The sequence below is a fragment of the Labrus bergylta genome, chromosome 12, assembly GCF_963930695.1.
Source record: "Labrus bergylta chromosome 12, fLabBer1.1, whole genome shotgun sequence".
Taxonomy (NCBI): domain Eukaryota; kingdom Metazoa; phylum Chordata; class Actinopteri; order Labriformes; family Labridae; genus Labrus; species Labrus bergylta.
The window spans coordinates 15,263,304-15,290,429 of NC_089206.1; the positions used below are offsets into that span (position 1 = coordinate 15,263,304).

Consider the following 27,126-nt stretch of genomic DNA (forward strand, 5'->3'; position numbering starts at 1 on the left):
TGCAGATGTAATAACTTGAGGCATAAGGGAGAAAGAGAGAGAGAGAGAGAGAGAGAGAGAGAGAGAGAGAGAGAGAGAGAGAGAGAGCGAGAGAGCGAGAGAGAGAGGGCAGTTCAATTACAATTTCCTCCCCTCCCTCAGTCTCGCTCTCTGCCAAGTAATTCATTTCAGAGGCAATTACCAACAGGACCGCAGCCCAGCCTGCTCTGCTAACTCATATGGATGAGCTGTCACAGCCGGTGGGGGAGGTGGGGGGAGGGAAGGGAAGGCTTCAAGCTGCTCTACATACACTTGCAAACAACAACACACCCCATGTGGACGAGCGGAAAAACACCCTACACTTACCAAAGATGAGTGCACTGACAGATCCACATGCAATATCAAGCAAAGCATCTAAATCCACAGAGACATTGTGGGGTGATAATCATTAAGATCACAGCAATCTTTGATAATTACGATCTATGAGGGAAATCTCATTGTATCCCACTCAAGATTAACACACTTCCTCTGAAGTGATTTTAAACAAAGACAACGCAGCAACACTTGGATGAAGCTATTTTGCAGTTGGATGCAGATTAGATGTAATCTCTGACATGCTTTACGATTGGATCTTTAACAGTTCTTTCATAGAAAGTTGTCATCCAATTGATTGAAGCTATTCTCTTTCTTTCCTGTAGATCAACTAACATGAATTCATAATTTGAGGCAGTTTGTGCCTTCTGATGTAGCATCAGAGAGCAGGAGCACAAAAGCTGCGTGTTCTCTCATGTGTTGAAAGAAGAGAGAAAGAAAGAAAGGGAGAAAGACAATTACTGTGTAGATGTGCCTGCTGCCTTCCTGCTGACTCAAATTAAATTGTAATGGAATTACATAGAATAACCCTCACTCCCCACTGGCCCTGCACAGAATAACAGAGTCCTTGAATAAAGGCTAACTCACACTGATGACAAGATTCAGTTTCTCTCTTAATGTGGTTTCAAAATCCACTCCAATAAGGTTGGACAGAGCAACATTATTCACTGCGCCACACATACACATTCTCTGTTTCCTGGAGCAGAAGCAGAGTCACGTCCAATCCCTAGAAAAGTTTCACAGTCAAATTTGACATTAAACACAAAAGGAAATCAAGTGCTGATAAGGAATTGGCCTTCACTTGACAGTATATAGGACAAGACAAGAAGGACAGAAAATGAATTGACGTCCAATTAGGAATAGAAGCAGACTTTCAACTGTTCTCCGTTGGGTAAAGAGCTGTGTTATGTGCTCTCATGCATGGGTACACTAACATCTGCAAACTGCAGACACCTCGGCTTTCAGTTCTGAAACTCATTTAATTGGATTTCCCAGTGATAAGGCATACATACAGTACAGAGGGAATAAAAGAATAAGTGATGATGCACGGACATTTTTGTCAAGCAGCTGATGCCTTCTTTGTAAAAAAAAAAAAACAACAACCATCAAATGAATAAGTCACATCTTCCTTGGTTATTGTATTACAGTGGAAATACATCATTTGCTACAGTTATTAATATCTGACCATTTGGTTATTATAGGTAAGTCAGTGATGGCTGTCATGGACACAAGCTGTCTTTGTAGGTGGGGGCAAAGAGAATGGGCCAGACCCTGATCAGGGAAAATAATGTCACAGTAAATGCCTCAGTATTGATCCAATTCTTCTACCCCTGGTCCCCAGCATGTGGTATGTTACAGGGTACACAGACAGCAATCCAACCTACTGCAGTGTGAAAACCCCTTTTTAAGAATGGGAATGAAAAATCGAATGATTTGCAGAGTGAGGATGAGGTTACGTTGTTGGCTTAGATAGTAACAGAGGTTAACATCCAAGCAATAACTTTACTGAATGTAAAAAGCCTTCAGATACAATAAACGCTTGTTGCTTAGCTATGAGTCCATAATAATCTGAAGTTGGCTTTGAGGTAGATTAGCGTCTCCAGGTTCTTTGGTAAGATGCGGCCTCTCTCTGGCCGCAGAGAGTGCTCAGCAGTCATGAAAATGTTCTCCACTGCAGTGCCACAAGCAGGTATGGTAAAGGCCCTCTTGGCCACCTGTGCAAGCAAAGGAAAGTCAATAGCTTTACGTCTCCAGTAATGCAAGGCCTCCTCGTCTGTGGGCTCCTCGCGCAGGTAGACAGCCAACTCCTGCTCTAGGCTCTTGGCCTGTGTGGTGGGTCTCTGCTTGATGAAAGAGAAGAGCTTGCAGGGCCGAGAGAGGGGGGAGACCGGTGATGGCACAGGGTTGGGAGGGGTCTGGGATTGAGGGTGAAGCTCTGTGTTTGGGTCAATTGTGTTTGAGGCTCTTGAGTGTTTGGATAACTCCTCTATGAGAACTTGTCTGTGCCAATCAGGGGTGCTGCTCCACGTAAGCTTGAACTGGGGGTCGAGGGTGGTGGCAGTGATGTAGAGGGGGTCGTCCAGAATAGTAGCCAGCCGACTCTCCACAGCCCGACTGAGGCTAGCCAGGAGGGAGGGGCAGCGGGGGGTCGACGTCTCAGAGAGGTGCTTTCGAAGGCCCAGGACACACGGCAAAGCGAGGCTGACGGACACATGCCTGTCTGTCTGTGAATCTGTCTGCCTATCACCATGCACCATGTCCCAAGCCTCGGTGAAAGGCTCTAAAGTGTCAGTGAGCTCCCTCAGCAGAGCTTTCTCTGACACACCCAGCGCCAGCTCCCCTGGACCACTCAACTCCTCCAGGAACTCCATGGAGTCCAGCAGTCGCCGAAGCACCTACGTTAAAAGTGGAACAATAAAACAGACAATGTGAAACTATTGATACTCTTCAATTATATTGTTGCCTTGATGGAAATCTTGAACTAAAACATAGCTGCAAGCAGATGTTTGGACATTAGAAGTTTTCATTGATGTATTATTCAATTGAACTACTTCTATGAAACCCCCATAACTGATTCAACTGGTGATGGACAATATAAGCATGTTCACTTTAAGTGTAATATTACATACCTTAAGCTGGGCAGTCCAGTCCCTTGCTGCAGGAGGGTTATTACCAGGTCCCCCCATGATGGACCCAGGACTGTCAAACACCTGACTAAGTTTTTCAGGTGGCACAGCAGAGGTAATGTAGGTGTAGAAACAAGCAGCCTTGGCCAGTGTGGAGGAGAGTTGCGGACAGGAGCGTAACCCCTCTCTGATACATTGTTCAAGACAGCGAGAGAAACAGTCCACCCGAATACCACCCAGACCCTTCTCCCACAATTCCTCCCAGTCTCTTTCCTCTCCACCGTCACCATGACCATACCGCATCCCTTCCTCCAAACTTTTACCATTGTCCAGCCCTTCTTCATCATCTTCGTGCAGCCCGTTAGCGGGAGGAGGTGAGACGTGGAAACCGGGAAGACAACATGGCTTCACTGTTGTTGTTGCTGAGAAAGGTTCTGCTACAACACGATATGCTCTCCCTGATACTCCATGAGAGTGACACACCTCGTCAAAGTCTGAAAGGACGCGATTCCCAGAGCGGCCTCCGGTCAGCGGCAGACAAGCCAGGAGAGCTGACCGCATCTGCCATTCTGATGTAAGAAAATGGCAGGTTACACCGAGGTACCTACAGAGAGAGAGAGAGAGAGAGAGAGAGAGAGAGAGAGAGAGAGAGAGAGAGAGAGAGAGAGAGAAAGAGAGAGACTAATTCATGAGGGAACAAAACCAAGTGTGAATCCTGCTGTTTATAATGAATTTTAAATCTCCTTACCCTGGGGTGGCTCCAGTGAAACCCTTCCAGAGGTCCAGGCTAAGACTGAGGGCGTGCGCTGAGGCCAGAGACTGGCGGGTGGCGAGTTGGGCCTGGTAGGCATATGCTGGAAGAAGCTGACTCTGGATGTAATGCTGGGCCTCGGGAGTGTAACGTGGCTCCAGCAGCTGAAGCAGCTCTCTGAAGCCTTGATTTTCCACTATGGACACTGGCTGCAGATCACGAACAATCATCTTAGCAATGGCCTCAGAGATCAGAACCTATGGAGGCAACAAAAACCAAAAAAAACCCAGCATGGATTACTGTTAAATGATATCATTAAATCATTTAAATCGTTGACATACTTTCTAGGTATTTGCATCTCAAGAGATGATGGTCATAACACACACCTGACGTGGGTCATGTCTATCAAACTTGGTCACCCCTCCTCCAGAGCCTCCTCCTCCTACTCCCCCCTCAAGAGATGCAATTCCTCCAACGCACCCTCCTCCTCCTCCTCCTCCTCCTCCCACTCCTCCAGTGCTGATGGGGACAGTGTAGCGGGTATTCCCTCCGTTAGTGGGGAAAGTATGCAGGGAAGCAGAGGCGTAACCCTCTCTCTTCATATCCTTCCTTTTCACAAAGTCATCATACATAGCCTGGTGCTTCCTCTGAATGGAGAGAGAGAGAGAGAGAGAGAGAGAGAGAGAGTGTGTGTGTGTAGAACAACAACGTTACAGGTTGACAGGTGGACTAGTTAACTAGTCCATTAATTGTTTACTCTCCATCATATTGTCTCATATTCATTTTTGTGAAAGATGCTACAGTATGCCACTTATAAAGAAGCAACAGACTGTCAACATGGGCACATATACTGTGTAATCTACAGATCCTGAGGGACTGGCTGATTCAGTTGATGCTGACAGAAAGATTGAGAATTGTCTCCCTGCATGTTAACACTGACACACAAGATTTTGTTTTGAAATGATTACCTTGAGGTGCGTTACGAAGTTGGACGTGACACTCCGCTTGGCTTGGATTCTGGTGCCACAAGCCTTGCAGTTGGACTCGATTTTACCATTTTCACCTTCAAACACAATATTGAAGTAATCCAGAATAGATACCTTCGAAGCGGACGCCATTGGAGCTCACAGTCCCTCTGCTCCGAAGTGAAATCAACTTGCAATCAAGGACGATCGGTGTCTGAGATATCAATATCACCTCGCCTCTGATCATGAGGGCAGGCCGGCGTGTTTACTTCCCCAATCCTTAATCACCACATCAAACAAATGTTGCTGCCAGTTACGTACACCGAAGAGAATTTATTCTCCAAGCTGGATTTGAGAGGGTTGCACGTCCGAAGCCGGCCAAACTCAGGTCGCACGGGCAGCTGCGGATGTCTAAAACGTCAATATTGTTATTATAAGGAGGCTACATCCGTCGCTTCCGCGCAACCATCCGTCGGTGAACCGCGAGTGACGGGAGACAGAGCGGTGCTTCATGTAGGCACACAGGGAGGGTTGTGATTGGACCAGGAAGTACCCACAATAACGGGAGTTTCGTTCAGCGTCTCGACAGTTCCCGGTAATGTTCGGCTTATCCCCGCTCGATCTGCTCGGTGGCGCTCGGTCAGATGCGTTCAATTACCGCTTTGATTGTTGGTGTTACTAAGAGGAGGCCCCTCTCCTCTCCTTTATTAGGCTACTTACAGTAAGGATTTTTTTTATTTCATATATTTATTTATCTATTATGTAGCCTTTTGCTTTCGTGGAAAAAAAATGCTGAAACAAAAACACTAGGCCTACATGGCATAACATTTGGTGACGCTCTCTTAAAGGCCTCCTTTACTTAGATGAAATAATTTTTGAGTTATGGAATAAGGAATTTGTAAATAAGTAGCTTAATTTATCAAGTCTTATCAAATCAGTTAAAACCCATAATGTTGTGAAAGAAATACTTACTGACTTGGTCAAATGCAACATGGTGCTCTAAACACAACAGTCAAGAATAACTGGAAAGAAAGTAGCATATCATTATTCCATATTTCAAACAAATAAAATATTTGCCTGTCATAATGTTTGATATACTTTATTCATGTTTAAAAGTTGCAGAGGACCTGGAACATGATACATTTATTTATAACTTAGCAGATTTTGCATAATTACCAAATGTATTAACATGATGACAATCCTACAAGCTTTATAATTTTACCAGTAATAAAATACTAAATTATCTTTAAAAGTAAACGGTCACTGACTAAAATGTATGAACCCTAAATGAATGGTGATTTATGGGAAAGATTTTAACTCGTTTTTTGTTTGTATTCAGAAATCATTGTATATGTATTATAGTCCATGGAGCCTGAGATAATCAAGAAAGAAAGCAAACTAAAACACCATTTCAAACAGGAGTTCAGACTGCTAAATCCGTCACTTATGAATCCACCTGCTGTATCACTGCTGACTTCAAATAACCAAATTCAACAGCTTCCACATGGGCAGAAATATGTCAGAAGAAACTGCAATTGAATTAAATTTCATGGAATTTCTGTGGTGTAAATTCACATTTGTAACTCGTTTATTAGAAGTTGAGCAATTCAAAAAAAGATGAATTCAAATTAATTTTCTACCAACACGTATTTCTGCTCAAAAGCCCCGTTTAGACCGGAGGAACGATCCCCCGGAACTATGGTCTTTTTTGATGAAGTGAGTTTCGACCACATCTACCAGGGTAAAGGTGTAGTTCCGGCTAAATCATATACTCTCAGAGCATCTCCAGCTCTGATTCCGTAGTTCTCAGTCTTCAATCTTGTCTGATTGGGCTGCTGAGGCTCTTTCCTGGAGTATGAGTTTGTCTTTCCTGCTGTGCTTCAGCTCCTGCCTGGTGTTCAACACTGCAGTCTGAAGGGTAGCAATCTCAGCTGACAGCTCTATCACTGTGAAATGAGAGGATGAGGAAGAGGATTTACCAGTAGAACATGAAGAACTGTCAGATGTTTACCTCTTACACACGTGCATTGTCACTGATTAACTACTATTACATTTGAAGCAGCTTCTGATCATATGAGTTTGTTTTTTTTTAAGTACTTTTTTCAGTTGCTTGTGAGGTGCACTAAATTAAATGGTTGATGTCACTTTCTCCGATTTGGACTCTGTCTAAAATGACTGCATTTCTAGCAGCAGGACAATAAACTAGAAAAATAAATAAATGTAATATCAACAGTTGTTTTGGCGCTGCACCTTAAACCAAAGAACTTGTCAAGTGATGTCCTATTCTTGATTATATTGTAAAATACTCTATGTTGAATGTTGCTTGTTCAATTGCTTTAAGTTAAAACAGAGCATCTTCTCTTTTGGAAATGTAACTGTATACCTTGCTTGAATGATGACTGTGCTTGTTTTAGAGACTGTGGCACTAGAATCCCGAACCATTTCAGTGGATCTTGCTGAGGACTTCGTTCACTTCTGCTTACTGGCGTTATCTCAGGTGATTTCTTGCTACTTGCTTCTTCACATTCCTCTTTTTCCATAGTATCGGTTTTTGGCTTTATTCTTCTCCTGACACCTATGAAATCACATAGGTTAATAAGGAAAACGTAGCGATTCAGGTACACAACAATCCTTTTCTAACCCAGAATGGACTGCAGCAGACTCACCTTCTTCTTGAGGTCCAACATCCTCTATCGGCGTTTCATGTTTTTCAGGCTCATTACTACACTTTGGCTGAACCTTTTCTGTACAGAAATCCACCTCACCATTGTCCAGTGTTCTGTAACACATTCATGCACATCATTACACATGTACATTCAGTTGTTAAAATTTTAATGGATATTAATTTGCCTTGGAAATGTCAAAAGCCTAATCCCTCACCTTGCATGAACACAGACTAGGGGCTCTATTTCACTTGCAAACTGAAGGGCAGAGACTTGTTTGTTGCCCATGGAATATCTAGCCTTGGAGATGGAAAACCATCCCTGTTGGGAACAAGAAAAATTGTCACATATTAAGTATATAAATTAGAATAAAAGAATACAAATTATGTGATGCATGTATGCACATTCATTTGAGGAGACACATTTGACAACTTTGACAGGATTACTTTCAGTTGTTATAATAAGGATACTTTCTGTATTCTCCTCATTAACCCGGTAATTATTTGGTTTATAACATTTTATTTAATAGTTAAATAGCCTATTTTGATCATAGTTTAGCAGAAACCAAGCAGACAGTAATGTATCTGATAAACAGTAAACGCCTTTCTCAAAGACGATACCTGAGGGTGAACAGATACCTCAAAGGAATTTACATGTAAAGTTTAGGCTATCTGGTTTTCTTGGCTACCTGCTCGATGAGAGAGTTCAGGGCGGCTCGTTTCTCCTCCAGTAACTCCAGCTGGTCCATGAAACGGAGAAGCTTTTCATCCAGTAGCAGAGATAAATCTTCAAATTCTGACAAAACCATGATGGTGTTACTTTCACTAACTGTATCTACGGTTGTCGATAATACAACTTATTAAACGCTAATGTTACAACAGACGCGGTTTGGTTAAAATAGTCTGCAGCAACCCGACAAAGGAGATCAGCTGCGTCTTCCGTGTTGCGGTCATGTGACTCACGATATCACGTGATACTGTTAAGTGTCTGTGGGAGCCTTTTCGTGTAGGTAGTATTCAGAGCCGGCTCTGGCAGTACTGTATCCTTTAATAAATATCCTAAAATTGCCGCATGCACAAACATTACCGAAAACAAACGGTGCGTGCTTATTGTTGAGGGAATAAATAATAGCTCCTACAATTATCAGAGATATGTTTTTATTTTTTTAATAAAGACCTATTCAAAACAAGTGTTCCCATACCGGGAGTCGAACCCGGGCCGCCTGGGTGAAAACCAGGAATCCTAACCGCTAGACCATATGGGACATATAAAAACTCACATGCACCAATAATTCAAAAACATACATGTATACAGAAAGTCTACAGCCTGCTAAACCCCCCCCGTTTTTAGACGTGTTGTAGTTGTAGGCCTGTGTCCTTTTAACAAGATTTTCTTTTTTTTTTATTAATTATTTTTTATTAATTTCATACTTTACATCATATGGTATTAATTAAAATCTTTTACTGAACAAAAAAATAACAAACAAAAATCAGGATCACATGAGGTAGGCTATTTACACGTTTACATCCCAAGAAACAACACACAAAGACAAAATAAATACAAATGCTTGTAGCTTCAAATCAATCTTCCCTTAGTTGTAAAACTCTGGACAGCACACAATAATACAGTGGGTGCCCTCTCGCTATCTCAAGGAAACTCCAGTGTAAAGTGTATTTAGAGCTACCACATGTAATTCAACTATTGAAATCAGTTAAAATGTTTTTTTTAAATGAATGAAACACACGTTATAATAATAATAAGCAAGAGCGTTAAATACCACGTAGTTTAATGTTTTAAATGTCGTAGGAAGAACCCCATTCACTGAAAGGTACCCAGCAGCATCAGGCATTAAAGGTGGTAAATTTAAGGATGGTTTAGTTCATCTTATAGCGTTAGTTATTCCACGAACTGGCCTTTTACGTGTAAATTCTAGCTCCAGGGAAATCGGTCACGGTAACAAACCGGTCTGCAGATTAGACCACAGTGGTGAATTACTTTTCAGGGGTTCTTCATTATGCTCCAGTGTGGGGGACCTGAATGTCTCTCAGTAGCTCGCCGTGATCGTATAGTGGTTAGTACTCTGCGTTGTGGCCGCAGCAACCCCGGTTCGAATCCGGGTCACGGCAGGGATAATACCCTGACACGGCTGGAGAGTCTGTTTTTCTTCAGAACGGGTTAACTACATCCGCTGTCCTGTCTAGAGCACGTTTCTATAACAAGTTAACACATGTTAGTGTGTAGCCTATCCCGTTGTTGTGTTACCACGGTGGATTTCTGCAAAATTGGGTCTACAGTTCTTTTGGTTGGTGTTTGTGCTTGTTTTCACTCGTTCACTCGTTTCTCAATATTACAGTCCAAATGTAAGACATACATTTTAATAATTCCCCGGCTTCCACCAACCAAAACTATTTCATATAAGTATCTCATAAAAGAGGGCGGTACTTTGGACTTGGGGACGTGGTTTCATTGGTGGTTGCAAACGACAGACTTCATGTTCCGAGATGAAGAGCCAATGAACGGGGCCGGTCTATCGCGAGTGATGCATACCGTTGTCTGATTGGTCTTTGTACCACTAGTAACCGCCTACTATATTACTGAGTTCCGCGTTTCAGTCTATCTACATTCATATTGAACATAGGTAGACAGCTGGCGATTATTTCTTCTTATATATATATTACTATTTTACATAAGGTTACACGCAGCCGTACACCGTTTGTGAAGCATTACTGGTAAGAAGAAAGACACGCAATTTACTGTTTCTTGTCTCTTTTTTTTTACGTTCGTGCATTAAAACTGACTTTTACTAATGTTGTAAATAAAGAAAATACATTTTCTGTTGACATATTGTAAGTGCAGCCCAAGAGTTCAACGCAAAAAGTGCACATTTATTAATTAAACTGACCTGGTGTATTTACTATCAAATAGGCTAGTTTAATGAATTTATTGAAATTCTAATTTGATGTTTCTGAATTGTGATGACAATTAACCTTTTTATAAACAGGTGATGGATGCCACAAAAGCAACTGGAGTTTTTCATCCCTACTGGCCACGGGACCTTTTGATACCCACCTATGTAGCCAATGACCGGTCTATGTCAGAGATCCTGGTGTTCCTGTTTTCAGTTTCTGGGGTGTTTCTGCTTGTGACCTGGATCATTACTGGTCAGAAGGGAGCCACTGGCCGGCTTAGTACCCCAAGGCGTCTGGCTGTATGCTGGTTTGCAGTTTGTGGTTTCATCCATGGTGTTATCGAAGGCTGGTTCTCTCTCTATTATTCTGCTATTCCAGGAGACCAGAGCTTCCTGTCACAGCTGTGTGAGTATACGAACAAGAAAGACATGAGATGAGATGAGATGAGATTCAACTTTATTGTCATTACACATATACAAGTATAGAGTAACGAAATGAGGTTTGGCATCTCACCAGAAGTGCAAATAAGCAGAAAGTGCAAGAGTCTGTGCTATGTACAGTAATTACAAAATTTACAGATGTAGACTAAAAAAAGTGAATTATTAGGTATATCTGGATGGCTGGATTAATGGGATGCTATAAATATAAATAAATGCTATAAATATAAGTGTATTCCTAGGATTATAATATACAGATTAAGATGCAGTGAGCATGCTATACTAGTTTACAGATAATATAAAGAATATGGACATAATATGAACATACTATAATACAACATGTTTGAAATAGTGCATAAACTGGAAGCTTGTTTTCAATATGTTGTCTACTATTCTCTCACAGGGAAAGAGTACTCCAAAGGAGACAGTCGATATGTAATGTAAGTAACTTTTTTTTAATAGAACTATGATGAACTCCAGCATAATAAAAAGAATCAACTAAACTTACTGTATCTTGGCAAATGTATTTTCTATCTAGAGCGGATAATTTCACTGTGTGTATGGAGACTGTGACTGCTTGGTTATGGGGCCCTTTCAGCTTTTGGGCTGTGTTTGCCTTCTTAAACAACAAGCCCTACAGATTTGTTCTGCAACTCATCATTTCACTGGGTAAGAGGACCTTCACTTTTTATCTCAGAATCTATTTTAGTGGTTGTTCAACATGTTTACATCATGGTACTTACTAAATAATCTGGTTCTATAGGTCAGCTGTACGGAGCAGTGCTTTACTTTTTTACAGAGCACAGGGATGGTTATGCTCACAGCGAGTTGGGACACCCCATCTATTTCTGGTTCTACTTTGTGTTCATGAATGTCCTGTGGATCTTCATACCGTTTGTGCTCATTGTGGATGCTTGGAGACAGCTGTCAGCAGCCCAGACCCACACTGACATCACAAAGTCACAGTCTAAAAGGAACTGAAACAGAATGAACTGGACCTTTAGTACAAATACTAAGGGAGATAAACAGAAAAGCTAAATAAGAGAGAACATAAACTCTTGGTTGTTTTAGAACACTATAGATACAGCAAGAAAATAAATATTTGGTGGTTTGGAGTTGCTCATGATCCAATCTTTCAATTGTTTTTTGTTTGTTGCATTTTATACATTTGCCTCTGAATACTCACTGCCAGCAAACAAAGATCCATTTTATGGTGCAACTTTTTTTTCTATGTGCATATGACAATAAAAACCATGACTTTGTTCAGTCCTCTGGGAGCATCAAGAGCAAAGCCTCAGAGGACCAGAGGATATTTCTTAATACTATGTTTCTGTTTTCCACGAATAAGCAAGCAGAATAAACAATGAAATGAACAAAGCCAGGGTCTAGATTTGCTTTTATATGTCAAGACTCCTGAAAAAGTTTTGAAATGAAAAGGCACCATGAATACAAATAAACTATTTTATCAATGGTGTGAACACTATCTTATGTGATATCCAATCCCTCTTTCACACACAACTTCTATGACACATTTACGATATTCTTATATATTAAAGGCCTAAACTAAGACTTTCGAGCCAATAATCTTAGACGGTGGGTTTAATGTAGGATAATATCTTAAATCTAAAAAGTATGTTTAAACCGCTTAAGGCATGTTAAGGTTTCCACACTGCATATATGTAAATAGTGAAAATTGTAAGTTTAGCTAATTAGATCGAATGGTTGGCCTCGGTTGTCAAAATCAGTAATTGCGAACTTTTGGGTTCGTACATTTGGGTAGGAATAAAAAAAGAACTGACCTGGATAACCTCGTTAAATGTTCCTTGGTTTGAGTGCCACGTTGGTTGAATGTAGACGTTTTTTTTCCCCGCACATTGAACATGTCATCGACTGATGTACAAAACATCGTACTGTATCATATGTTTGTCAATAACAGACGCATGACACCATGTCTATCCGCCGAAATAGCTCAGTTGGGAGAGCGTTAGACTGAAGATCTAAAGGTCCCTGGTTCGATCCCGGGTTTCGGCATTTTCTCACAAAGCGGCATAGCAGCAGCGTGCGCGTCTCTCTGCAAGTGTGATTAAATGCCGACACCTTGTGGACAACCAAATAAACTACATCGTTAATTGTTCTTCAACCATTCTCATGTTTTGTGCACAATCACAGACTACTGTTATGATCTCTTAATATAATAACTCCCATGAGTTGATTACTTAACCCAAATAGATTCAGACATGTATATTTTATTTTTAAGTTACATTCAACCAACTCACACATAAAACATCAAATTCACACATTTACAGCTTTACCTGTGAGCTGAGACAGTGGCCGTAGAAACGTGATTCTAAATTGATAATATTCCTTTCTTAGCTGAACATTTTGCTGAGTCTGAGTCCCAACTGTGTGTTTGTCTCCTTTTCTTTATTTGCTATGTTTTTTAGTGCCTTCAAAGCAGCGGACGATTCTGGCTGGAGCTCCAGCAGTTTCCTAAATGCCTGCTTGGCCTCCTCCAGCTCGTTCACCATCTGGCAGGCTTGGCCCAGTCGGTACCAGGATTTGGCGCCACCTGGTTCCAGCTGAGTGGCTTTAGCTGCATTGGCCTTAGCGCGCTCAGGTTGGTTCAGTTTGAGCTGGCACAGCGACAGGTTTGAATGGAGCTCTGCTTTGGTGGTTCTGAACTCGTTCTCTGAGGGAAGGCACTGTGATTTATCCCCAGAGTCTGTGTGCTCCTCTGCCTCTTGCTGTTGTCCTTTTTTCTCTGCTTCTCTAATGTGTCCGTAGAGAGTGATGACAAGCTTGAGGGCCCGACTGTAGCTGTCTGCTGCTCCCCACACATCCCCAAGCCTGAATTTCACTCCACCCCTCTCTTTGTGTGACTTCACCCAATCCCATTTATCACCAGCGGACATCTCCCAGGATTCCTTGCCAGGTGTGAAAGCTTTGAGTTCAACCGTAGCACATATAGGTGTGTTTTCATCATCTGGTCCATTTTCCACTGGAGATATCAGTATCTGAAAATAAAAGCAGGATGATCAGGTTGTTTCTCATGCTTGAAAAATGAAGTTATGCATGACTGTGAGTTAACAATCCATGTTCAACAATCTGCTCCACAACTTTTTTCTTCTTTGTAAAATTAATATCATTAGTTGTATTTTTTTCTGCAATAGAGACAAATTTTTATCCAGTCCCCTTAGGCAAAAGTTAGTTAGTTAATAATCCTTGATATCAAGGATTAGGGGGTGCCTTAAAACCGCTTTCCAACCCTGGTCAAAACAGACCATTACAGACCAGGATCAAAGCTAAGAAGGAGGACATACTGGCTGCTGCATTGTTGTGAGGGAAGCCAGCTGTTCAACATAGCATGTTCCCTCAATGTTTGACCATACAGTAAGGTCGTTTTATGATTTAATTCAATAGATATCTTACATAATGATCCTTTAAGTATTTTTGTCATGTCTTATAGGACCTACTATAAATCCACCCAACTTCATAGATTATAGGCCTATAGATTCAAATAATGATTCAATTTTTTTATTTTTTACAGACAATTTTCAGAACCAAACATTATTACTGGCAACAAGAGTTACACAATACAAAAAAACATTGAACTTCTGCCAAGAACTCCTACCTCACATTTCTCTCCCGCTCTCATTCCCTCCACACATGTTTCTGTGATGTCACACTGACCCTCTCCTAGCCTCAGCGTTATCCAGTCACCCAGTGGGACCTGCAACACCGAGTCCTGACACCTTGGAAAGGCTGTGGCTTCTGCATCCGTAACTCCTGTGAGTGACCGGTCAAGTTTCTCATTCCCATTTTCTGACACTTCACTGTTTGCTGCATCCATGGAAGCTTTAAGTCGTACTCGGACTTGACAGAATGAACCCAACCTCGGACTGCAACTGCATGCTTGAAAAAAACAATTAAACTAGAATATAATGCAATACACCTCTATTACAAAACATGAACTGAGAACTAACCATTTATAATGAGAGTGGGTTACAGAAAAACCTCATACTTGCATCATCTCCAGGAGGAGAAATAATCTCTTGTCTCTTCCTGCCATTTCGCTTTTGTTGGATTTTCCAGAGGCCTCTGGGACACAGCGACACCCAGGAAGTGACACCCTCATCATGGTCATCATGTTCACTGCCATGTAGCACCTCTGAAGGGTAACCAGGCTCCATACCTAAGTTCAGACATACATAAGAAGAAGATCATATATCCTTTCCACACACATGAGAATACACATGAAAATGTATGGCATGTGGAAGTATTTATTAACATTGTGTGTTAAAGACGAAGTCAGATAAACAAAACGTATGTTAAATAGTGACCTGCAGAGTCAGACAAGTAAAGCATTTAAAATTAAATTTGAATAACATTTGTTTCCAACATAAACTTTTATTGAAATCAACATTCACTTCGCAAATAATTCAATATAGTGAATTTAGTAAATAATGATTTTACATTCTGGCAATTAGTTAAGAGGTCCAGCAAAGATACATTTGTTTTCGGTGAAAACCTTTAACATTTACAAACCACTTGAAGAATATTTTCCCGTTCTCATACGTAACAGAACAACACTAGCACTTACACTCTGCAACCACTGAGTGCTTCATATTTTCTGGATACTATTCTCTTCTTTCTTTTTTTTTTTGTCTTTCTAAAGTAGAATAATGTCGCACGACAACAATGCCTACGCATGTGGACAAGTTGTCAATGTAGCATATAAAAACGGTCGACAACAATCCCACGACATACACAATATGATTGCAAAGTGTCTGTTTCTCAGAAGATAATAAGAGCAACAAAAATATTATACTAAAAGCTGGACTAGGAGAGATAACCATAAGGAATTTTAAGGTGAAATGAGATTTGCTAGCTGTGAGCACTGAGCGAATACAAGTCATGCTGCTACCTCAGCTACATATGCAAACATTCGTCATTTTTAAGAATTAAAAAATAAATAAATAAATAAATAAATTATTAATTTATCAATAAGACAAAGAAATGAATGGCAATTACAGCAAACAGTTTGAAGTTAGCCACACTATTTTAACATGTGCTTTCACGTAACGTAAACCTGAGGTAAGATCAAACTGCAGTTGACAACACACCTGAATTTTACCATTAAAGCGACAAAATATCAGCTGCATTTAGGAAAGTACTAAACGAACACATGCACATATCTTACCTTTTACAGAAGTACCAAATTAAGAATTAGCTATCACTTGCACTGTTAACTCAGTCAGATTGTACACAAGCTAAACATTAGAGCTGCCTTGCTCCTTCTTCTTCTGGTTTTATGTCGGGTGGAAACCATGACTTAAAAAGGTGCATACCGCCACCTACTGTACCGCAGTATGTAGTACAAGCTATATGAGGCTACTTAACATGATTTTTTTTTTGTTTGAATTAATTATCTTTATTAATTTCATACTTTCCATCACATGGTATTAATTAAAATCTTTTACTGAACAAAAAAATAACAAAACATTGAACAAGTGAAATCAGGATCACATGAGGTAGGCTATTTACACATTTACATCCCAAGAAACAACACACAAAGACAAAATAAATACAAATGAATATGATAAATATAAACACATTTCAATTAATATCTCATTCATTCATCTTACACAAACCTCATCCCTTGCATCACCCCCGACCCTAATACACACAAGCGCACATTAATACACACAAGTAAAAATTGGAATAGTTCTCCTCGGTAAAAATGAAAACAGATTGACCTGTTTTTGAAATCCTGTATCTTTCTCCCTTAACCTTAAGGAGGCCAGTGACTAAAGCCATCGACATCGGCTGTGAGAAGGAATGGTTCATCACATCTGGCTGTAAGAAAATCTATTTTCATACATTCAAACAAAGTTTTATAAAAGTAACACTTGTTAATGTTCAGAATGATGTCTGACACTATTAGACCATATGAGTGTGTAAGTGGATATAACTTCTAATTTCAAAAGTGAAATGAATCTAGGAGCATTGTTTTTTTTTTTTTTATAGCCAGCAGAGGGGACTGTTTTCAAAAAAGAGTCCTGTTGTTTTAAAGCAGATGGGGAAATGCTCTTAAAAAAGAGCACAGGGCCAATTTCTGGAAAGTCTGGTCACATTTTGCACACTACAAAACCAAACCTAAACTTAGCCTATAGGCTTCTGTGTAAGCTACTCCCAAGACAACAAACAAACAATGCCATTAAGAAAAGTCCTGCCTCCTGTTCCCTGTTACCAATCGAAACAGACTAACTGTCCTAGAAATTTTCCTGACCCAGGAAATTTCTCTTTTGCCCACAACGCTAAATAAAAACAAAGCTAAGGCCCCATGTCTTTAATCCATATGAAGGTAAATTTTGACAAACACACAATGCCCATTAATTAACTTCAATGTGGGCACAAAAATAGGTAAGTGTCTCAAATGTTTGAATAAGTAATCATCAAGTTTTTAGGTCACACAATGAAGATTGATCCCATCATTAACAACAACAACAACAAAGTGGTGAATGCAACAAAGCTGAAGTTGCAGACAAACTTGCAATACCTGCTGCATCTCTGAGAGCATCCACCATCGTCATGACAATGAATGCTTTGATGCATAATGATGATACAATATTAGGATGTTTTCTCTTCCACACCTTCACTTGTCACACATATTATATGGGCTACATTAACCCTTCTCTGGTCTTCTGATAAGGGAAAACTTTTTATATACTTGTAATTGAGTACTTAAGGGCAGTTTGGCAGTTTTCTTTTACAGCAACAGGGAATAGCACTCAAATAAAATCCACTGTGAGGGCATTACATATGATAAAGATCTAATAAAAGGAGCGCTCAGAAGCTCAGAAGTAAAAATCATTCTATCAAAAAGTAACATCTGGAATATTCCGGTTGTCCAAAGCTAGAAGAAAAGAGATCTGAACCAATATTTAAATAATTAATGAAAGATGTGTTTTGTGCATTATGGCGACACCTAGTGGTCAATTTATAAAGTGCAACGGTAACTGTAAAGACCTGAAGTGATGTTGATGTTAAACAGAACACAATAACACATTTTTTATATAGGTTTTCTCATAAAAGACAGGAATTTTTGGATTGTTGTGGGATGCTCCAAAACCCTCTGACATGCACTTTACTAGAGCAAGATAAAAAAAAAAATGAATAGAAAGAAGGAGGGAAAATATGTTCTAACTGGAGTAAATACAGGTGTAGCTAGTACTCTATTGAATTTGTAGAGATTAAACATTTTTGAAGAAACAATATATAAACATTTTGAAAATACATGCACAGCATCAGTAAAAGGTCATCATACAGAAACATGTCCTTTTTTGTTTCTTTAGCTGGTTGTTTGTGGATGAAAAAGTTACTGCAGTAGGTCAACGTAATGCTATATTCAATTTCTTCTAAATGTTTTTCTGTGAAAATTAAAATATGACAAGTAATTTTTGTGGTCTTGCATATCTTGAATGGACAACGATGAACATAACAAACGTCTTCAATATAGTGTCTCAGTTTTCCTCTTTTTTTAAATGTTTCTCGACGTCAGTATTTAGGGACAATATTTTGTGTTTCTACACATTATTTGTTTTTTAAAAAAAAAAGTCGGCTACTTTGATATGTAGCATTAAAAAGAAGTTCCAGTATCAAATCATAATTTATGCAAACAATGTGAAGCAAAATGTATGTCTATATATATCACAATCATCATGTCTAAGCGATTTCTGTCTGCAACTCTCCGTCCTCCCCTCTTTCTCACACAGAAACCAGGACCATCACTCGATGAATCTCTCCCCATGTGTTATCAATCTTATCTCTTTCTCCTCTGCTTCTCCTTCTGACCATCTCCGTCAACCCTCTTACCTTCCTCTTGGCTCCCTCAGACTTCCCAGCTGGCCTCTTGTGAAACACCTCACCGGGTAAGTTCAGAAGCACAAATCCCAGAGCTCTCCGAGCGCTCCATACTCGCCAGAAAGGAGGCGCAACCTGCCAGGGGTTTGATCCAGGGAACAGCTGCAACCAGATAGATAGATAGATAGATAGATAGAAATGAATCCCTCTGTTTCATGGTAATAGATATAGGCTATACTTTGAACACAAAACGATTCTCCAACAGAAAACTCTTTCGTCCTCATAAAAGCAACAGCCAGCTCGCATGTAATCCCTCTATTGCACATTCCTTAACACTTTCAGACAGTAACACACGCAGAAAATATATACACCTCCACACCCCTACGCGGGCCAGAGGCTAACTCATTGACAGATCGGGCCACACGACAGGGTGTTAATGGTTCACAGTGAGAGAGAGAGCTGAATACAGTGTTGTCCAGGCATGTATGTTTGACTGTGTTGAGCACTTTAACTCGAGGTAGTTTGACTTCCTCTGGGCTGTTTGTTGTTTAAAAGAAGAAAGGTTGAGACTTCACAAAATAAAGTCAGCATTATGGCAGAGGATTTATTGCAAGTGGTTACCCCACTAATGGTTAATATATTAGAACAACTCAAAAAAGTACAGGTTCATCACATGTTAGACTGTTTAAAAATGAAGGACAACATTTGAGCATTTGGGTGAGATCTTTAGCAAAGAGCTGTCGGACCAGAGGAGTTTCATTTATTGAGATTTCCAGGTCAAGTGAGGATCAATGTTGATCCTGAGGCTGGGGGGGGCAATGAAACAGGCTGAATTCTACCACTTGTTGCATCGCTAAGAATGGCATATTGTATCTATCAAAGTCATATGCGTTAGAGAGTTAGACTGATCAATGAAAAAAAACAAAGCTCTTGTAGTTCAGATTGATTTGCAGCAGAGTTGCACAAGCAGTGAAGTATGACTGTTCTCTTCCATTAGCAGTGATGGAGTGGGCCAGGTTCAGGGCTATTCATCTACATTACAATGTCATGATGAGATCACTTCAACTTCCAGTTCAGCTCCCAGGGTATCAAGAAGACATCATAGTACTGCATTTTATGTGGCAGGTGCAGTCTTACATGAACATTAAAGTCTTATCAAAACGATTACGCCCATGATTAATTGAAATGTGCATCCAATGCTAAATAAAAAACTCTGTGATTGATCTAAAGAGAGAAAAAAAGAATATTTCAACACTTCCCAGTGCCAAAGTTAACAAGCACAATCCCTCTTAACTTCTTTTTGGGCTTTTCAAAATAGCACAGGAGTAATTTCAGGAACTGAACAAATACTGCTAAGGTGCGCTCTTTTCAATGAATAATTTGCAATGTTTCAGTCCTGACACATTTAGTGAACTAAACATGCTAGTTCAGAATTTATTTACATTTTAAAGTACAAACAGAAAAAGGGGAGTCGAGGTGATGCAGGATGTAGTTCAGACCAAGGTTGACTGCATCATCCACCGACCTGTTGGCCCGGTAGGCAAACTGCAGGGGGTCCAGCAAGGGGGCCTGTGATGTCCTTCAGGTGGCTCAGCAAGAAGATCACAGTCTGAGTGTTGGGGTGGTGTTAATGGGCTGGGTGATGGTTGTGAAAACCTGCAGTAGAAGCTGTTCAGGTCTTCAGCCAGTCTGTTGTTACCTGCAAGGGGGTGGGTGGGTCTCCTGTAGCTTGTGACCTCTCGCAGTCCTCTCCAAACCACCGAAGGATCGTTAGCTGAGAAATTTTTCCTCAGCTTCTCAGTGTAGCTCCTCTTTGCTACCCTGATCCCCCTCGTCAGCTTGTTCCTGGCCTGCTTGAACAGGTCCCGGTCCCCACACCTGTAGGCCTCCTCCTTGGCCTGACGCAGCTTCCTAAGTTGAGGTGTAAACCAGGGCTTGTTGTTGTTGTTGTATGTGCAGAAGGTCCTGGTCTGCACACACATGTCCTTAACAGAAGCTGATGTAAGATGTCACAGTGTCAATGAGTTCGTCAAGGTTTGCTGATGCAGCTTCAAAAACACTCCAATCAGTGCAATCAAAACAGGCCTGTAACTCCTGCTTTGACTCCTCTGTCCATTTCTTAACAGTCCTTACTACAGGGCCTAGCAGTTTTTAACTTCTGCTTGTAGGTCGGATGAGGTGAATCAGACAGTGGTCAAAGAGTCCCAAAGCTGCACGGGGAACAGAGCGATATGAATCACATCCTGTCGCTCCTTTCCCACATCACCCTCTCTCTCTCCTTGATTTCTGACTCTACCCACTGTCTCATCTCTACAATAAAGCCACAAAAGCCCAAAAATAAATCTTAAAAAAAGGAAGAGATTTGTAAATGCAAACTGTGTGTGTGTGTGTGTGTGTGTGTGTGTGTGTGTGTGTGTGTGTGTGTGTGTGTGTGTGTGTGTATGCTCTGAGTGTCAAGTCAAACTACATAAGTTATAAGTTATATCAATGTATTTTACACGTTGAAAGAGTAATTTAACTTCTAATGCAGACTTTATCCTCTGTGATTTGATCCGATTAAATTATTAAATGTGCTCTCACGGACACATTTGCTTACAAACTGTCTCCACATTTGAAATGCAGTATGCTAATATGTGTGGGCCCACCAGCAATAAGGAAAATCTGGCATTAAGTAAAGGTAAATTTGTTTTAGCTGGAGCATAAACAGAGTTAACCCCATTATGTCGTTTCTCTTGGGGCCCGTTATAGAGTCGGACCTGCGCAGCCTGACTAGGAACCTACTGAGGGGAGGAGATGGCTATCAGAAGCCACAGGGCAGATGGGGGGACCGTTTTTATCGCTGCACAAGCTGTAATGGGGTCTTCCTGTGAGGGGGCCTAAGGACTTTCTTCAGACAGAGCTTTGATGTGTTCCTTTGTGTTTGCTGGGTGATCTGAGAAAGCCACTGTGGGCCATTAGGCCTCTGCACGCATGCATCCTAGAACACATCTGGATATGTTTCACCCTCGAACAGTCGTACCTACATACAGTCTGGCAGGTCATGTGACCTTTTGATACCATCTGAGCACTTACTGATAAAGCCAGTTAGACTCATTTAGCTGGTGTGTTCCACCACCAGTGAATAAGAATCATATACGCACACACACACACCTGCCACCTGCTTATGTTACACTGCTCTCTTTCTTTTCATTAGCAGTACACTAATTCAACAATTCAGTTACAGTGTATAGAGTTTCTATACATTCCTTTTGGTGCTTTTAAAGAAGAAATAATATATTTTTTTAAACTGTCACAACATAAAGATTGCATGCCAATACTCTTAAGGCAATCTCTTTACAGCCAGTCAGATATAAAAAGAGCAAAGAGTGGAAGCATGTCCATCACTGATGATGCAGCCTATGAGTGGGTTGGATGTTAAAGCTTAGCTGACAGACCCATAAAGGTTTTACAGCTGTGTTTAGGATAGACCTTCACTGTTAGGCCTGAGAGAAAAAGTGAGTCACATGCACTTTCATCTCTTTTGAAAAAGTGACTTGACTCTTCAAGAAATAGAGCAAAAAGAGAGAGACAAAGATATAGCTTAGTTGACCAGTGAAAGAAACGCAAGTTATGATGAAAAATGACCTGACATGATGTGATTTATACAAAAGTTAGGTTTGAATCCGGGTCTGAGGTCCACAGAGGTGGTGAGCGGCTCTAATTCAGACCAGCCTCCAGTCAAAGTAACAGTTAGCAGCTCTGAGGTCTGTAAGCAGTCATGTGTCTCTTGGCTACACTTGAGGCTTCATGCAGGGTTCTCAACAACCAGCCTGTGGCAGCATCAATCAGAAAGAAGTTGTAATTGGGAGAACCAAAAATACATTTTTTTCTTTTGTTTAAGACGTACCCTAATGTCCCTGAGGGAAAATTTGTCTTGAACTGTAGTGCAAAAGAAACCTACAGCCCAGTGCAATCTGATGTAAAATACACAAGACAGGCAACCTAAGTTACAAATCAGGAAGAGCTTTAAAAACACTATATTGTTCTTAAACATGAACAATAATATAAACACACACACTCTTAAAAACACAGAAGCAATTGAGCCCAGGTTGCCATGAGCTGCACACAGAAAGTGGAAAGCACTGGTATGTTATGGAGGCTCAATCAATATAGTTTAGAAAGCTCAAATTCATCAAAGTCAAATGGGAAAGATGGGTTGGAAAGCGACTCCCAAAGAAACTTGAACAAGTACTTTAGGTCAAAATTTGCTATTTCAGAATAAAATTCTGAAGTTAAGCATCAGAAATATCAGAATCAAAATCTCCCATTGAAGCATACCATTTCAGTGACTGTAAATTCACAGCGATCTGACCACTGTTGAACCCTGGAGACAGATATAGGGCAGTGAGAGGAGAGGGCTGAGGCAGCAAAGGGCAGCCCACCCATTACAGTCAAACATGCGGAGGGCAGATGTATAGACGTGCGCGCTGGCCTTCTTTCAGAGTACAAAAGGTTGATCTAAATAAGACCCAGCTGATGCAGCTTTTTTTTCTCCTCAGACTCAGAACGTAATGCTTTCTCTCACCCATCTTTGTAGGCCTCTTTAACTAATTCTCTCGCACCATTTGACCTTTGACTTGGTGCCCATACTTTTTCATATTTCTCCCCCCTCTTTTGTTCTGCTCGGAGCTGGTGTATGTGTGGCAGATCTCAGGGGAGCAGGTAAAGTATAAATCTATAGTAGTTCTGACATCTCACCGTCTCTGGTTCCCATTTGGTCAGATGCCCGGCAATCAGTCACTCCTCGACTCTCCTCCTTCTCGTTCAGTCCTGTTCATTGTTCTTATTCTGGAGACGCTTTTGAATCCTTGTGAAGTTCCTTGAGTTGAATTAATATCATATGCCTCATAAATGACCATGTCCAACATTTTTTGATAATCTCTTCCTGCCTTGTAAGTATAGTGTTAAACTGACATACAGTTTTAATGATAATGGTACCAATAGACTAACAAACTGATCCGAAAGGCAAGTGGACTCTCTGACCGAGGTGTAAGAGAGGAGGATGCTGTCCAAGTTACGTGGCATCATGGGCAATGTCTCCCACCCACTCCATGGCATGCTGGCAAAGCATAGGAGAACATTCTGTGCTTGATTGATTCCCCGACAATGCACCACAGAACACCACAGGAGGTCATTCCAGCCTGTGGACATGAAACTGTACAACTCCTCGCACTGATGGTCAAACACTCTGTATGGCCCTGCACTCATATCCACCCTAAAAATTGTAAACTTTCCCGCTATTTATTTTTGTAACTGTAAAAATTTAACTGTGCAATCCACAATCCAAAACTTGTTCAATAAGTGTGCAGTAATAATACTTGAAGAGATAAATGAAGTATTTCTGATTGCGATAACACGACTAGGCTGAGTATTGTTGCTGACAGCTTACAGCAGCAGCCTTAAGGACAAGTTCCTGCTAAGTTCTTTCATCTCCAGTTTTATCATGCTAAATGTGGACAATGTGTTTCCCTGGCTACAGTCTGCTGCAGGGCACACACATACACACACATGCGCCCACTAAATGAGCAATAGATCGTCTGTATTAAATCCCACAGAGAGCAGGCTGATAAGGCAGCCCTTGGGATTTTCAAGACCTCTTATTTGTCGCCCAAGTAATGCCATGTAAACTCTGTCACAGTATGTGGTCTTTTTTGTTGTTTTTTGTAGTTCAGTTGTTTTTATCAAATCAGTTAACTTCAGAGGTGCTAGTAGATGGATTTTTTAAACATCTGGAAAGAGCCGGGCTGTATAGGTGCTAGGACTATTTTATAAGCTGTTAGCTGAGCTCTTTCACGTTCATTTTTAAGCAAAAATACCAAACATTTCCCAGCTTCTCCAGCATGAGGGTTTTCTGCCTTTTTGTTTCTCATGACAGTATTTGAATATTCCTGTAAGACTGCTGGCTTGACAACCCAGGTAATTCAAAGAAGTCAATAAGTTTGGCTTTTGGAACATTTGATGAGAGAACAGTTAAGGGAGGGAGGGCTCAATGACAAAGGACAGATAAATAGTTCAGAGTAGGAGAGACAGAAGACCACCAGAGAGGACCTCAAAGTTGGATTAGAAGCACATGGTGAGACGACCAGGCATTGCAACATTTGTGTGTGAGAGGATCAGTGTTAGTAGAGCAGGTCAGGTGTACATCAGGAGACTCAAAGGGGTGGGTAGGTTTAGATACATGTGGAACATATGACACAGATGGTTCCTGGGTAGGACTGACGTATAAATGTAAGCGGTCCAACATACCTTAGAGGGGGAAGTAAGGAACTTTTCTTTGTTGCTGTCTTGGCCAGGACTTCCTTTAAAAATAGATTTTGTACCTCAATGGAGATATCCTGGTTTAAATGTTAAAATAAATGTTAAATACAATAAATAAAGCTAAGTCAATTTAATGTTGTATTGTTGTTGTGGAATGTTGTTCCATTAATTGGTATCTTCATGGACCATTTTCAATCTTAAGGATTTCTCTGTCATAGCCTGCAGTTTTTGCATCTTCTAACTTCTTTTCTCTGCGGTTATAATTTATTTTCCCCAAAACAGACTGAGGTCAAATTAACTGGACTTCTTTTTGAGGATTGATATGATCACAGTTAGTCCTGCAGCGTCTCCGTAATGAGAACTGTGTCCTTAACAACCACCTGCTCTTCTTTACAACGGTGTGCTATCGATGGATAGAAGACTATCGCTATGGTTACTTAACCAATCAGAAACAAGTATAATAACGGTCAATAATAGTGTAAGATACTGTATTGCTGATAAGTAACAAGAGATTGCCGTAAAGACTTGGCCAAAATAGTCAAAGTGGAGGTAATTCTGGTGGGGTCTTGGTTGCCATGCCTCCTCATAAGGATTTTGCCACACTCTCTTTTTTTTTTTTTTTCAAGATAAACAAAAGATTAGTGAATGTCCCAAAAATTAAGTTTACATTTGGTGACTGAACTTCTTTCTAACCCATAAAAATCTACACCTTTCCAGTTAGAACAATGAATTGATGCTTTACATGTATTAATGAAGCAGTATTAAATGTAATAGTTAAATGCAGAACTTTATCGGTCTTATATTATTATTTTAAGTATTTTAACTACATGAACCTGATAATAGCTCAGAATGCATAACTTTAGCTTTTTGATTTGTATATTTTTTGTTCCTCCTTTCTTGTTTAAAAGATCTGAGTTCTTCTACCATCACTATCTAGAGAGTATGTTGCAACAAGGCGAAAAAAGCCATCATAAAGCTCTCTGATCCTCACCCTACCCTGAACCTGGCAGCAACAAGCCAGGCAATGCTTCCAGGACCTGAAAGTGGTCCAGAGGCTGATCTAAGCCCTGGTCTATCTCGAGCTGAGTCAGATCTCCGGAGACCATGAGAAGGCCCACAGTCAGAGATATTGAAGTTTACTGAGAGCTGACATGAGGGCAACATTTCACTCTGACAGTCTAGGATGTGTGCCAGCCCGCTGCCAAAATTATGCCAGCATTTACTGGCCCGTTCCAGCCGGCAACAACACAACTATTGTTAAAATATGGCGTGAAATTGAGTGTTCTTCACAGAGAAAATATTTTCTTTAAATGCCGACAGTCTCTAGAACCTTTCTGACATCAACTTGGCAATCACAGACGCTTTTATATACTATATTTGACTGGTGTCACTTTTTCCCACATGAAGAGCAGCAAGGATTGGGTGATGTGAGTGCTCAAACATTCATGACAAAAGCATGTACACTTGACTGTTATGTCTCCTGGAATAAGATATACTTTCTTCAAAGCTGTGAACCAGTGTGCATACTGCTGATATAACTGTGACATAACTTGCTCATATTGATAATACACAAGTTATTGGATTGCTGTCAATCCCACCCAAGCTGGACTCAAGATAGCTGTTTAGTCCAGGATTTAACCTGGCAGGAAATTGAAAGCCAGAGACAGACTCACAGGGCTCCAGAGTCTTTCAGACATGCCTGCCGGGCTCAGAGGAACACACAGGATGAGCTGACTTTGACCTCAGTGACACTCAGACGCCATTAGAAATGCAGAAAATTATATAAATTAAGTTATTTAAGTCTTTATTGGGGGAAAACATTGACTTAGTCTCAGTGACATCACAAATAGGGATCGGCATTTACAGTAATTTCAATATTTGAGTATTCTTGTTACCTTATGAACTAGTACTTACTCACAAGCATTTGACTTTAAAAAACCTCCCAGACCTGGCCTACTATATTTTCTGCTGTGTGCCACTCAACAGTACTACATATCTGTAGGACAGCGGTCTTAAAATTCTAGTTCAGAATAAAATGACGTGATAGTAAAATATGACTCTGTGTGAGAGCTGTGCACAAGTCTTTATTAACAACCACTTTGTCGACACATTGCAAACTTGCCCTCAATTCTGCTGCATTTTCCTCACATGGTTTACACTCTCGTATCTATTGTTTGATGTGATTGTGGCTTGTACTCCGACTTGACAAATGCCACCAGTCCGTGGAAGTGTCCTTCCACAAATAGGAGCATATCTCCACTAT

At 40.6% G+C, this 27,126-nt stretch overlaps 5 protein-coding genes and 3 non-coding genes across 9 annotated transcripts in view; 4 read left to right on the plus strand and 4 right to left on the minus strand.

The window, feature by feature from the left end:
• Positions 1-1,311: 1,311 nt before the first annotated feature.
• si:dkey-109j17.5 (zinc finger BED domain-containing protein 4) lies at positions 1,312-5,365 on the minus strand. 2 transcript variants are annotated; one of them, XM_029277571.2, is made up of 5 exons: positions 4,830-5,365; positions 4,116-4,376; positions 3,727-3,986; positions 2,982-3,582; positions 1,312-2,747 (listed from the first exon to the last, which is right to left on the minus strand). In XM_029277571.2, exons 1-5 carry the CDS (start codon positions 4,845-4,847, stop codon positions 1,899-1,901), a joined length of 1,989 nt encoding a protein of 662 aa, XP_029133404.2. In that variant the 5' UTR covers positions 4,848-5,365; the 3' UTR covers positions 1,312-1,898. The 2 variants fall into 2 exon arrangements, with proteins under 2 accessions (XP_029133404.2, XP_020490717.3); XM_020635061.3 differs by having other exon boundaries at positions 4,698-5,364.
• Positions 5,366-5,777: 412 nt separating this feature from the next.
• ccdc115 (coiled-coil domain containing 115) lies at positions 5,778-8,318 on the minus strand. Its single transcript, XM_020635089.3, has 5 exons — positions 8,046-8,318; positions 7,575-7,678; positions 7,361-7,473; positions 7,078-7,269; positions 5,778-6,640 (listed from the first exon to the last, which is right to left on the minus strand). Exons 1-5 carry the CDS (start codon positions 8,163-8,165, stop codon positions 6,501-6,503), a joined length of 669 nt encoding a protein of 222 aa, XP_020490745.1. The 5' UTR covers positions 8,166-8,318; the 3' UTR covers positions 5,778-6,500.
• Positions 8,319-8,549: 231 nt separating this feature from the next.
• Positions 8,550-8,621, minus strand: trnae-uuc (transfer RNA glutamic acid (anticodon UUC)). The gene has a single exon. It is a non-coding gene; the product is annotated as a tRNA-Glu (tRNA).
• A 790-nt stretch (positions 8,622-9,411) lies between these two features.
• trnah-gug (transfer RNA histidin (anticodon GUG)) lies at positions 9,412-9,483 on the plus strand. Its single transcript has one exon. It is a non-coding gene; the product is annotated as a tRNA-His (tRNA).
• Positions 9,484-9,932: 449 nt separating this feature from the next.
• On the plus strand, positions 9,933-12,186 carry ebp (EBP cholestenol delta-isomerase). The gene is made up of 5 exons (XM_020635087.3): positions 9,933-10,086; positions 10,359-10,671; positions 11,107-11,143; positions 11,242-11,372; positions 11,467-12,186. Exons 2-5 carry the CDS (start codon positions 10,362-10,364, stop codon positions 11,682-11,684), a joined length of 696 nt encoding a protein of 231 aa, XP_020490743.1. The 5' UTR covers positions 9,933-10,086; positions 10,359-10,361; the 3' UTR covers positions 11,685-12,186.
• Positions 12,187-12,661: 475 nt separating this feature from the next.
• On the plus strand, positions 12,662-12,734 carry trnaf-gaa (transfer RNA phenylalanine (anticodon GAA)). Its single transcript has one exon. It is a non-coding gene; the product is annotated as a tRNA-Phe (tRNA).
• A 195-nt stretch (positions 12,735-12,929) lies between these two features.
• Positions 12,930-16,027, minus strand: fkbpl (FKBP prolyl isomerase like). The gene is made up of 4 exons (XM_020635077.3): positions 15,904-16,027; positions 14,725-14,895; positions 14,335-14,615; positions 12,930-13,717 (listed from the first exon to the last, which is right to left on the minus strand). Exons 2-4 carry the CDS (start codon positions 14,891-14,893, stop codon positions 13,073-13,075), a joined length of 1,095 nt encoding a protein of 364 aa, XP_020490733.2. The 5' UTR covers positions 14,894-14,895; positions 15,904-16,027; the 3' UTR covers positions 12,930-13,072.
• Positions 16,028-18,509: 2,482 nt separating this feature from the next.
• The window catches only part of wnt2bb (wingless-type MMTV integration site family, member 2Bb), a 30,285-nt gene continuing 21,668 nt past the window's right edge, over positions 18,510-27,126 (plus strand). The window contains exon 1 of the mRNA XM_020635076.3: positions 18,510-18,634. The gene's annotated coding sequence lies outside the window, so the exon portion shown is untranslated. The remainder of the gene's footprint in view (positions 18,635-27,126) is intronic.